The sequence below is a fragment of the Camelus dromedarius genome, chromosome 15, assembly GCF_036321535.1.
Source record: "Camelus dromedarius isolate mCamDro1 chromosome 15, mCamDro1.pat, whole genome shotgun sequence".
Lineage (NCBI taxonomy): Eukaryota > Metazoa > Chordata > Mammalia > Artiodactyla > Camelidae > Camelus > Camelus dromedarius.
Window position 1 is genome coordinate 22,198,815 of NC_087450.1, and position 13,901 is coordinate 22,212,715.

The following is a 13,901-nucleotide window of genomic DNA, read 5'->3' on the forward strand; positions in this document are numbered from 1 at the left end:
AGTAGAATTGGGAGAAAAAGAAAAGTGTATGTGTTAAACCCCAAACAGATCTGCTTATCTGTCTGAAGTGTGTTCTGTTTAGTTTTATTTCTGATATACAGTAACATTATGAAGTATGAAGAAAAATAAGATTTGGTAGGAAATAATAAACTTGAAAACTTTTGCCTCAAGCAGACAGGGTTTAAATGCTCAAAATACTAGTTTAAATACTTAGAAATGACAATAAGAAAGCAGAAAACATCTGAATAAGATGCTCATTTGAGAAGTGAGTGGTGGCTATCTGCAGAACAAATTTAAAGTTTCTTTTTATCTTTTCTAACTAGTAACCTATGTTATTCAGCAATTTTGTGAATTCAGATGTATAAAGAGCTACCAAATTTTATGTTGGCCGCAATTCACTGCAATTTCAAAAGGGATGCTAGAAAACTAGAATGCAATTTATCACATTTCAAATAGGTCTCTCTTATTTTTTCAGTACTTTATATATTCTAAGCCTTAGTTGTTTTTTTTTTTATGAAATACTACCGTGTGAGGCTTAGGAAAAGTTATTCAACACAGCAAAGGTATCTTACATTTGGCCAATGTGGATTCTTAACCCAACCAAATAGCTCAAGATCTGTGTCAAGACTTTGAAAATCATGTCTAATGTCAAAATTGAGTTATGCCACATAGAAGGAATAATGTCTTCATTATTATCTATTTATACATCAACCAAAGACATTTATAGCAGTGAAATTTACCTAAAAATAAAAATCAATAGTATGTTTTTCTGACTACTAACAGATTCAATAGAGCATATCAATAATTTGATGGTTTACCTTAATACCTTACAATTGAAAAGTGGGTTCCCTTTCATGAATTGTTGTTTAAGAAGGTAAATATTGTGTAAACCATGTCATTTCCCCCAAGTTTGGTAGCATGAAAATACATTCTCAGTTTATTTCACAAATATTTTGTAAGTTGGAGCGCTAAATTAGAGTGAAATGAAGCCATGCAAGAAATAACACAAGACTTGGATTTCATATACTGTAGCAATTGGCAAAAATAAAAAAAAAGGGATGTAATACATTTCTTTCCTTGACAATGAATATATTATATAAACAAATAGACATTTGAAATGCAGTTTAGATATATTCTATGGTCATCTATGATGTCAAATTAAAACAGGTATTATACACTCAATGCACAGGTCTGAAGTATTTAAAAAAGCTCCATTTGTTAAGCGCAGTACATCCCTAGAGAAATTAGGTATTGACTGCATGCCTCAGTGAGTAGAAAAATCTACAAAAATCTATACCACACATTGATCCAAATATTGCTTTTTAACATTACTAAGAATGTAACAAATTTTAAAATAGTGTGTTTGACACAGATATAATTCTCTTTAATTATCAGGCAACAAGCCCAAAACATGTCAATGTTTATACATGTTGGTTTTTATGAGGAATAAAAAATTAATAATAGACAAGATAAGCCCAACAATATATTACTCTACTTGTACACTATATAAAGCATTGTAGCTACTCAGAAAGGTCATATAAGAGAACTGAGTTTGGAAGAATAACTGCAATTAAAAAACTACAGATACATAGATGTAGCAGTTCCAGGAACAGTTATCCACCCACTCAGTGATCCGTCCATCCATCTCTCTCTACCTCTATTCATAGTTTTCGGTTTGTAATAATATAAGCTACGCTCCTTTTTAAAGTTGAACCAGAAGATGCTTAGGTGAAACTACCTGGCCCCTCATACAAGTTCCTTCACTACAAAAACCTAACTAATTCACAGAAACACGAGAGTTAGCTCCAGTTTCTGAATAACCACAACAAAGGAAGCAGCGACCATGCAGTCCGACTGGGTTAACAACCTCTGTTAAGTGGGTAATTCACAGTCAGTTTTACACTGAAGGCTGAATATTCTTCTGGGCCTGATCAGACAGATAAACCTAAAACATAGCAAATGCTTTGACAGCTAGAGGTTCTTCTTCCTTGTTTTGCTCTTTATGTTTTCCCTTTGCATTATCTCCCTCCGTATTTATTTGATCTCATGGCTAGACTGGTATAGAAAAGATTTTTCTGAGATTAAACTACATAGTGACTGTACTGAAAGTAAACATGTGAATATTTATGAATCTGACCTTCTGTATTTACCTACAGGATTTATGGCCCTGTTTATCCTATTTTCTAGATATGACAAAACAATTATTTCATTTCTAATAAAATCCTCAAGTGAAATGTTTTATTTTGGAAAATTAAATGTAAAATATTAGGAATGAACAGTATTCAAACATTTGAGGATACCAAACTCTTTACTTTTTACACTAGACTAAAACTGCATATTAAATTCTCAGCATACATATGTATTTATGACTGTAAGTCTACCTATCTAAGTATGTGTGTATATATGCATATATACATATATGTATATCTATATGTAAATATAGATATATCTAGAAGTTTAGTGTATATTCAAATGTATTAAGGGAATCTAATTTTTACAGCAATCTTGTGAAACCTGTGATAAAAATAAATATTCACGCCAGCATATAACTTTCTAGCAAATACCAAAAATATATAATGTAGGCGCTCCCCTGAAGAGTCCTTCCAAAGAGATAGTATCTTTCTACCATCATTCTCAGTTCAATCTTCTCCCCAGAGACCCAGCATAGTGAGATCTACCCAACTCTTCAACATGTATTATTATTATTTAGGGAGAAAAAAACTTAAATGCAGTGTAGAATAAAAATTTGTTCAAATTTTTCATGAAGACAGCACAACGAAAATACTGCCCCAAACTATGCAATAACTGAGGAGGACTTTTCAGATTTACCGCAGTGCCAGCATTCAGCAGACCGACATGTAACAAGCCTACCTTCCCACTCCACAATCGCGGTAGTTCCTAGCTATGCTAGTAGTCAAAACCCAGCTGGACCAGTATTGGCGCTACCAGGTGAACTAAGTGGCCCAACCGTAAGCTAGGAACATTATGAACGTAGCTGGACCAATGCTGAAGAATCTGTGTGATGAGCTTCCAGTTATGCCAGTATCAAACAGTACTTGCAGGTTTCTAAAAATTCCTTCATACTAATAAATCTGGCAAAAGTAAAGAATAAAATTCATTGAGAACTTTACATTGAAAAAGAAAACCCACTATTAGTGACTATTTGACTCTTACATTTCTTAATTTAATTAAAGCCATGTCCCATTTATATCTTTTTAAAATGCTCATTGATTCATTAACAATGTTAATAGTGAAAAACTACACAATATTACTAAATTTCTGAGTGACCATTACTTTTCTAACCAAACTATCCTTGAAAAAAAAAATGTAGTAATTTCTTTTACTCTGATCAGGAGTATAAAAGTTAATTTCCATTCCAGAAAACGTAACGTATGTTTCTTCCGGAAAGGAACAAGGTATATAACCGACACACTTGTTTCACTTTTTCATTGGCCTACCTTAAACTAGTGTGGGTTTTAATTGCTCTGGAAAATGATCAAGACCCTCTACATTACATGGTCAATGGCCCTTTTAATAGAAAAGGCAATAATATACAGTTGTTTGCACCAACTAAAACTCGTTATAAAGTATCAGTTTAGGGTAACAGTTCAACAGCCATTAACACGTGCAAATGTCTAATTGCCTTTTAGTGACAATGTGGTCCTTTCGAAGCTGCTTAAAAATTATTTCTATGGTTTAGCATACTTGAAAATACTTTTACAAACAAACTTTACAAAAAATATAATTTTGAAAGCCGAAGTTTTTCAATAATCACCATTTTTTTTACTAGCATAACATTAGAATTGACTTTTTGTCTTGCTGACAGAGCAACTAAGAAAGTACAGTTGCATTGACCATATTGATTGTGAACAAAGCAACCATCAGTGGGACGCTGCACCATATATTTTCAATATTGACCTCCTACTTCCTTTTCCATGGCTTCCTGGGTCGGCTATTGGATTTGGACTGCAGTGTAATAAACAGCTAAGGTTTAATTAATGGTAAATGAATACAAGACATAGGTTATGACTTTAACTAATTAGGGAATTGTTGAATTAAGTCTGCCTTGGAATGCAAGGCAGTACAATCAATATCCAATAAAAGGACTATGTATGTAATTTACCTGCAAATGTGTTTCCAATACCATCAAAGCGAGTTTAAATAAGTAAGATATATGAAAGGCGACTAGGAGAGACTTCCACAAGTTAACACTTTATAGTTTCAGAAAAGATTTCCTTATTGAGAGATGGTATCTTCTAAAGCCCTGACAAGGGCACCATGAAAAACGGGAATAACGTGTTTCCTCACACATGTATCTGTACCAAATCTGCAATACGCACTATAGCATAAACATTCAGTTGCTGACCTCCAAGTTTAACCTAAACAAACTAGTACTTTCCTGCCCCAAATGAGTATCAAGTTTTGTTTACTAGACACCCTTTTATTCATTACTCACTTGTCAAAGTCTCTATCTCCTCCCTCTGTTAGAAGAAATACTCACTGGCATACAGGAATTCACTACTTTTGATAAAAATCTCACCAATGTTCTCACTCTTCAAACTAACTATGCAAAGTCACTTCATGGCGCATAGGACTCTTTGCTCTAATTACTCTTCTAAAACAAAAATAAGGGAAAAAAAGAGAGACCTACCTACTCCCTTGTGGGCATCCAAGCTGGTAAACTCTATTGTCCCATTATGGCCTTTCCTCGGATTTTCCTGATACTGCTTGTGGTTCCCACTGGGACAGTATCTGTAGGAAAGTCCATAATCTGCAAGATAAACCTGGAAGACATGAACAGACAAATGATTATAATAATGCTTTTGTCCTCTGAAAATATAACCTTTATAATTAAGTCTTAAGAAACTGATAGGTTAAGAAAGCAACAGACCTACATTTTAGTAACCCAAATGGTGCCTTAGGATAAAATATATACAACTAGGGGGCCATAAGAAATAACTTTCCAACTTCATCACAGGCATAGCTTGTTTCTGAGTTGACTTCGATTTCCAGTCTTTTTATTTTGCTCTTAAATTCCCTTCCCTCCAGGTGGGCATGAAGACATTATAAACCACAATGTGTCTTTTTATCTGTATTCATACAGCTTATAAGATGAGCTCTGCCTTTTCTTATAACCCCTTCCTGTAACATAAAACTGTTTCAAACAGGGAGGGGAGATGAGAGCAAACAATCTAAAAATATTAACCAAATGTTAGAGGAGTCTCCTTTAACGGGCAGTACAAAAACAATGAACATACTATAAGAGGTAACCACTCTTTAAAACAAAAACAAAAACAAAAACAAAAACAAAACAAACACACCATCACGTTGTCTGTATTTAAGAATGGAATATCAATGCAGTACTTTTAGCCTTTCAGAACGATCCATATCATCACTGTTATCTTTGTAAGTCAGTCAGAATTGCAAGCAGGGTTTCCAAACAGAATATAGATTGTTAAAAGTCAGATAGCAATTCAAGTGAATTTTTCTCAGATTACTTTTGGAGAGAGAAAGAAGGGGGAGAAGCAGTTTTACAGATAGAGCACACACTGAACAGGGAACTATTATGACAGGACATTTATACTGACATGTAGCCACACTACCATAGTTCCCAGCTGTATGTTACCATGCTCCCCCACCTAAAGAAAGCAGTTTCAGCGTTAAAGCATGTGTTGTTTCACATGCATTTCTTAAAATTTAGGGACTGAGGCAACGTTTCATGATATAGCTTCAGGCAATGAAGTGTTGCAATACAACTTGTATTTTAACATATATCTATTAAAGAAAAATTAAATTTTAGCTTAAGTGTTTGGTTCCAGGATAGCCTAAGTAGGAGATATCTTGAACTTCAAAATATAAACAGCACAGTTTTCTTCATTGGTTGGAGAACACAGCTTGCTAGTGTCTGAAAACATGGTATTTCAGTTTTGTCTCCCACTCACAGATGCCAATTCTCAACATGGCCTCAGAAGTAACTCCCCAAAGGAACTAGACTTCAGGATCATATGTATAACTGGTTGCTTGCCTTCACTATTTATGATGCATTTTTATCTTTATTTCAAGCACTCAATAGATTTCACTTTGCAAAACAGGTATCCCAAAAATGTACATACTGATAATCAGCAACATTTTAAATACATTACAGTAGTTCACTATTTAAAAGACAGCTATCAAGAAGCTTTTCATGCAGTCACTAACAACAACAACAAACCCCTAAAATTTATGGATTATTTTATGGCTCTAATATGGTTATGCCTAATATGCACCAGACAGCATGCCAAGAGCTTAAGGTTTATCAGCCCACGAACAGAAATCCTGTAGGTAGGTACCATTATCTCCATTTTACCCTTAAGCAAACTGAGGCTTAGTGACATTATGTAACTTGTGCAGTAAAATGGAGCCAGAGTCTAACTTCAGAATCTTCATCTTAATGACTATTAAACTGAAATTGCACTAGATCCGATTTAAATAGATAAGGAAGACTTTATTCAAAGCTATTGCAATAGAGAAGAGTGAACCCAACTCAACCGAAACAAAATGTGGGAGTTTTTAAGTGCTGAGGTTGAGCTAGTGAAAAGTACTGGAGAACATTAAGGGGAGGCTGGTCAACGTGACTAGGTCATCTATGTTTGATAATTGGTGCTTAGGCTCCTAGCCTCCCTCAAAGACTGAAGAGAAAGGAGCACACTCTTTCTTAAAGATTACATTTTAAAGAGATGACTCCTGACTCCCAGGTGCTAGAGGTCCTTGAGAAAGACATTCCGGGGCTGTAAAACTGGCAAGACACTAAAAGAATCACATCTCAAAGGGGCAGAGAAAGAAATTACAATTTCAAATTTTCTTGGGTAAATGCAGTAAGAAACGGGAGGACAGGGGGCTATAGTTAGGAGGAAACCTGACCAAAGCTTAGTCAAGCTGAGCAGAACTTTAAGGCCTTCTTGGTCATCACTGAGCTATGGAACTCAAGGTAGTGCTGGGTTAGTCCAACTTTGAAGGGCAATGCAGGATATACATTTAATATAAAGACAAGAAGTTAACAATATAGTAAAGAAAACATGCACTAACCATGTGACTCAGAATACACTAACTCATTTGAATAACGCCGCAGTGAACATGGGAGTACAGAGCTCTTTGAGATAATGATTTTATTTCCTTTGGATATATACTGAGAAGTTAGACTGATAGATGATACAGAAGTTCTATTTTTAATTACTCGAGCAACCTCCATACAGGTTTCCATAGTAGCTAAGGGCTCCCTTTTCTCCACATCCTCACCAGCAGTGGTTATCGCTTGCCTTTCTGATAATAGCCTTGCTAACAGGTGTTGAGTTGATATCTCATTGTGGCTTTGATCTGCACTTCCTTGATGATTAGTGATGCTGAGCACCCTTTTATGTGCCTGTCAGCCATCTGGATGTCTTCTTTGGAAATCTGTCTGTTTAGGACCTTTACCCATGTTTTAAATTGTTTTGTTTTGCTGAGTAGTATGAGTTCTTTATATATTTTGGATATTAACCCCTTATTGGATATGTGATTTGAAAATACCTTCTCCCATTTAGTAGGTTGTCTTTTTGTTTTGTTGATGGTTTCCCTGCTGTGCAGAAGCTTTTTAGTTTGATGTAGTCCCACTTATTTATTTTTGCCTTGTCCCCCTTGCCTGAGGAGATATACCTAAAAAGATTATGCTAAGACTAATGTCAAAATGTGTACTGCCTATGTTTTCCTATAGAAATTTTATGGTTTCAAGTTTTATATCCAAGGTTTTAATCCATTTTGAGTTAATTTTTGTGTCAAATAAGGGGGCACCCAATTTTACTTATTTTTTTTACCATGTGGATGCTCAGTTTTCCACCCAATTTTACTTATTTTTTTTACCATATGGATGCATTTATTTAAGAGACTAAGAGACTAACATTTCCCCGTATATATTCTTGGCTCTTTTATCAAAAATTGACCATACATGTGTGAGTTTATTTCTGCTCTCTAATCTGCTCAGGTGATCTGTGTGTCTGTTTTTATGTCAATATCATACTGTTTTGATTACTCCAGCTTTGTAATATAGTTTGAATCAAAAAGTGTGATGCCTCTGGTTTTGTCCTTTGCAGGATTGCTTTGGCTATTCAGGACCTTTTATGGCTCCATACAAATTTTAGAATATGTTTTTTACATATTTCTGTGAAAAATGCCACTGGAATTTTGATAGGGACTAAACTGAATCCATAGATTGCTTTGGGTAGTATGGACAGTTTAGCATTATTAATTCTTCTAATCCATGAGCATGGGATATCTTTCCATTTATTTGTGTCTTCCTGAATTTCTTTCACCAGTGTTTTGTGGATTTCAGTGTATATATCTTCCATGTTCTTGGTTAAATTTATTCCTAAATATTTCATTTTTTTTGAAGCCATTGTAAATTGAATGGTTTTAATTTTCTTCCAATAGCTCATTGTTAGGGTATAGAAATGCAACTGACTTTTATATATTGATTTTGTATCCTGCAACTTTACTGAATTCATTCATTCTAGCAATTTTTTTGGTGGAGTCTTTATGGTTTTCTCTATATAATATAGAGTCATCCACAAACAGAGACCATTTTACTTATTCCTTTCCAATTTAGATATCTTTTATTTCTCTTTCTTACCTAATTGCTCTGGCTAGGACTTCCAGTACTACAGTGGATAAAAGTGATGCGAGTGGGTATACTTGTTTTATTCTTGATATCAGACGAAAAGCTTTCAGCTTTTCGCTGTTGATTATGATGTTGGCTGTGGGCTTGTCATAACTGGCCTTTTTTATGTTGAGGTACTTTATTTCCATACCTTATTTTTTTGTGTTTTTAATCATGAAAGGATGTTGAATTCTGTCAAAAGTTTCTTCTACATTACTGACATGATCATGATTCTAGGCTTTCATTTTGTTCATATGGTGATTCACACTGAGTGGCATGCATATCTTGAACCATCCTTGCATTCCAGGAACAAGTCCTACTTGAACATGGTATATTACACCTTGAATGTACTGTTGACATCAGTTTGCAAATTTTTGATTGAGAATTTCTGCACCTATGGTGATCAGGAATATTGGTAATTTTTTTTCCTTTTGTGTCCTTGTTTGGCTTTGGTACCACAGTAATGCTGGACTCTTAAAATGAGTTTGGAAGTATTCCTTCCTCTTCTATTTTTTGGAAGAATTTGAAAAGGACTGGGTATCTTTAAATATCTGGTAGAATTTACCAGTGGAGCCATCCTGTCCTGGACTTGACTTTGTCAAGGGGTTTTTGATTATCGGTTAAATCACCTTACTAGCAATTAATTGGTCTGTTTAGATTTCCTATTCCTTCATGATTCAATCTTGGAAGGTTGCATATTTGTAGGAATTTATTTCTGTAGGTTATCTAATTTGTTGGCATGTAATTGTTCATAGCAATTTCTTATGATTCTTAGTATATCTGTGTTATCAGTTGTAAAATCTCTTCTTTCATTTCTATTTTCACTTAGTTGGGTCTTTTCTTTTTCTTACTTTAGTTAAATGTTTGTCAATTTTGTTTATATTTTCAAAAAACCAACTCTCAATTACATTGATCTTTTCTATTGTACTTTTAGTCTCTATTTCACTTAGTTACACTCCGAAATTTATCATTTACTTCCTTCTACTAATTTGCACTTAGTTTGTTCTTCTTTTTCTAGTTCCTGCAGGTGTAAAGTTAGGTTGTTTTGAGATTTTTGTTTCTTAATATAGATGTTTATCACTATATACTATCCTCTTAGAACTGCTTTTTGCTGTATCTCGTAAGTTTTTGCTGTATCTCATAAGTTTTAATGTGTTGTATTTCCATTTTCATTTGTCTGAAGATATTTTTTATTTCCCTTTTGATTTCTTCTTGACCCATTGGTTGTTCAGGAACATACTGTTTAATCTCCACATATTTGTGAATTTTCCAGTTTCCTTTTTGTTATTGATTTCTAGTTTCATAACACTGTGGTTAGAAAAGATGCCTAATATTTCAATCTTCTTACATTTATTGAGCTGTTCTCTAACTTTACATATGATCTAGAGAATGTTCCATGTGTGCTTGAGAAGAATATGTATTCTGCTACTGTTGATGGACTGTCTATATGTGTTAGGTCCATCTGATCTAATGCATAGTTTAAGTCCAGTGTTTCCTTATTTTCTGTCTAGATGACCTATCCGCTGTTAAGGCCCCCTATATTATTGTAAAGCTACTGAATATTATAGAAAAATGAACAACAATCTATCTCCACCCACCTATATAAATTTTTATTTTTAGTTTGGATTTTTATCTACTAGTGTAGCAAATGGTTCAAATATTTATATTCTTATAGATTCTATGAGAATTGGGTACATTCTCCAAAATTCTAATGAAAGTTTTACCACTAGCATCTATAAATATATTTTAAAATTACAGACTGCGTGTACTACTGACGAAACTTAGGAGGAATTACCTTTGGTGACTAGACATTTGATGTAAGGGGAAGTAAAGTCAAAATTTATCCAAGTAATTAAAATACTGAAAAATCAATTCAACTCAAATGAGGTCAAAATCAGAGTTTCTACTAAGGTAACTTAAGAGAAATATACAGTCTAGAATTTTGTCAGGACAACTCAAAGAAAGAAAAAAAATGGCTAGGAACTGTTGTCAAACAAGATAAGGAAGGAAGGAAAGGGAGCTGGGACATTTGAGGTTTAAATTATGTGATAATCACTAGGCAAAGTACCTTTCAGAAATTATTTCATTAAATCCAGGCAATCACCCAGCCAGGCAGCACTGGTCTCACTTTACAAGTGAGCAAATTGAACATTCCAGTAGTTAAATAACTTGCACAAGTCACAAAGCTAGCAAAGGATGGAAGCAGGATTCAAACTTATACAAATATGACTGTGTCCATTCTATTTTTTTTTTTAATACAGTACCAAACTTGGGGTTCTATCCATTTCTGAAATTTTGCTGAGCTAAGACTGATTTTTATATGATTGGAGAAAAAGAAAAGAAGAAAGACAGAAGAATGAGAAAGAGATCCATATGTGGCCAACATAACCTAAGTATTTACTATCTGGCTCTTTACAGAGAAAGTTTGCTGACCTCTAAAGTAAAACTTAGTTTCAATTAACTTTTTTTCAATAACCTTTTTTTTCTGTGGAATCAAAAAGAACAACTCGTTAATATTTTTCACTTTAAGGATAAATATATATAATATCCCTATTTTAGACAAGCCTATAGTGGGAAACTCAAGAACACCAAGATCAGGTAGAGGGTTATTATTTACATTATAACAAGACTAGTTACAGGAAAATTTAAGTATTTAGCTAATATATTTTAAATAAATTTTATGCAATTTTTCTGAATTTAGTAACCATTTCCTTTCTCTATGAATAGAACAGCCCTGCCCTCTTCTCTTTACTTCAATCCCATAGATCTTTCAATCACATTATAATGCCTCTCACATTTCCACGTGGTACTCATTCTTTTCTTATCTTTCTTAATTATGTACTATGATTTTTTTTTTTATGACTTCACAAGGTAGGCAGGGAAGATGTGTCATTATACACATTTAACAGACGAAAAAAATGATATACCCAAATAATGCAAGTTATTCCAACACTAAGTTCAGCTTTTACAAAAGTATTTATTGTTTTAATAAATTTTTCAGCTGCCTACCCTCCGCCAATCTCCCCCCAAAACCCACCTAATTTGAACTAATGCTTTCAAGGGCTTTGAATTTTAATATTTTATTACTGAAAAGGCAGTGTAGTAGCCATTGAGGTACAATCCCATGAAGAAAGAACTAGCCTTTCACTTGTGAGAAGTGCACTAAGCTAACAGTCTCCAGGGGCAGGGCCATTAGGAACCACTGAAGTATGTGAGCCAAGGAAACACTCTTCCTGGGCAGCTTCTACTAAAGAATGATCATGGCAGGAATACTGTGTGGCTATTTCTGCCCAACTGGGGACTCTACTACTGGGACCCTTTTGCTCTGGTGCTTCCTAACAGACTGGCTGAGACTTCTCAGAACTGCATCATGGTTTGAGCTCTCCTTGGTCAATCCTTCTTTGCCCTCTTTCCTTCCAAAAGCATCATTACAACATCCCACTCTGAAAGCTTCCCTTGTCCAAACCTGTCTCCTTTCCTTTTATGTCTCTGTTATACAGGTACTATACTTCCCCCAGTAAAGCCCTTGCACTCCTAATGCTGTCTCAGCAGCTCCCTCTCTGAAAAACAAATTTGACACAGGTGGTCAGTAAATCATAGCCTTGATTAAAAGCACTAAACTAATAAAGATGAAAAACAAATTAGCCTTCGATGATCATGAAAATACAGCTTTCCTATACTAACAGATCTGTCTCAAAAAATCAACTTCCTATTTCACCTAGCCAGATTTACAACCACATAGGCCACATTCTCAAGTTCTGCATTTAATGAAACTTTTACTTCCCTTCTCCTTGCTTTCTTATGCTTGTAGGTTTACACCACTTTGTTTTTCCAAACGGATGAGTGAAAGGAATGATTAAAGAGCACCCTGTGATAATTCTGCTTTGCAGTGAATCCCATTAGGAGGGCCTTTGCCTTTGGTTCAGCACCACTCCAGGGATACCCCAAGCGCTCTTCTCCCCCTCCTACCACACCTCCTGGATTCACACTTCTCACTTCCTAGACTGACTACTCATACCTGAGTAGATCCTTTAACCACAAGACAACTCATTGGATTTTCATTTGTGTTCAGATGGATCTACCATTTTAAAATGTACTAACTTACTTAGCTTATATTTACGTCTTGGCTTCACATTTACAGGCTGTAAACTCCTATGGGACAAAGGGCTAGGATGATATATGGACATTTTTGTATCCATTACAACATCTACTCTGAGGCCTTCTGCACAGTAGGCTTAAATAAAATTTTATTGATTTGACTTGATGGTAGTAACTGGACAAACTGAAGTAAATTCCATTCAACAGACACCTAAGTGCCAAATATGATAAAATATCAAGAATCATACATTTTAAAAAGGAAAGAAAAAAAGAAAAACAAATGCACATTATTGAATACTTGCTATGTGAAGGCATTAAACGCTTTATAGAAGTCAAATCATTTAACCCTCATGACCCTAAGAGGAAGTTATTTTAAGATATACTAAGGATGAGAAAATATGACGAGTGAGGTTAGGCGCTCTGTGCAAAACAAATATGCTTATAGTAACTGGCAACGCTGAGATCCCACCCAACTTAAATCAGTCTGACCAGAGGGCTGAGCTTTTTCCACGTGTGTCCCACAGAGAGGCTGGAGAGATGACACAGCACATGGAGAGGGAACGTCTCCTCCGACAAAAGTATACAGATTTAAGTTTAATAACACTTTAGAGTAGGGGGAGGTTGTTTCTAAATTGGAGGACCCAGAGAACAAAATGACATTTGAGTTGGACCTTGAAAAATATGAGATTTCCACAAACAGAGAAAGTGAAGAGATACACAAGGAAAACCAGGGCATGGGTCAGTGTGTGTCATGAGTGAAGGGGTAATTGGAAACAACACAAGCCAGAAAAGCTGGCTAGCATAAGTTTATAGAAAACCACGCTAAGAAGCAGGAACATAACTTCTGTAGGCAAAAAGAAGTCACCAAAAGTTTTTGGCAAGGAATATTATCAGCTCTGGCAGCATCACAATGAGGAAATGAAAGTGGAGAGTCCACTTAGGAGAAGATGATGATAGTCCAGGCAGGAGGCAACGGCAGGCTGGACTAGGACACTGGGAACAAAAGAGGGGAGACTAAGAAGAGAGCCACCAGTCATTGGACAGGAGGGTTGAGAGACAAGAGTCAAAGATAACTCTGAAAACAGTGTTGCTGGCTGGGTAAGTGAGGAGTCAATAAATAGACAAAAAGAGGAAG

At 35.1% G+C, this 13,901-nt stretch overlaps 1 protein-coding gene across 3 annotated transcripts in view; it reads right to left on the reverse strand.

The window, feature by feature from the left end:
- Positions 1-13,901, reverse strand: part of VRK2 (VRK serine/threonine kinase 2) — a 95,629-nt gene that overhangs the window by 30,264 nt on the left and 51,464 nt on the right. For all 3 annotated transcript variants that reach the window (XM_064494474.1, XM_031467077.2, XM_031467078.2), the window contains exon 8: positions 4,652-4,784. In XM_064494474.1, the coding sequence (XP_064350544.1) occupies positions 4,652-4,784 (133 nt within the window). The remainder of the gene's footprint in view (positions 1-4,651; positions 4,785-13,901) is intronic.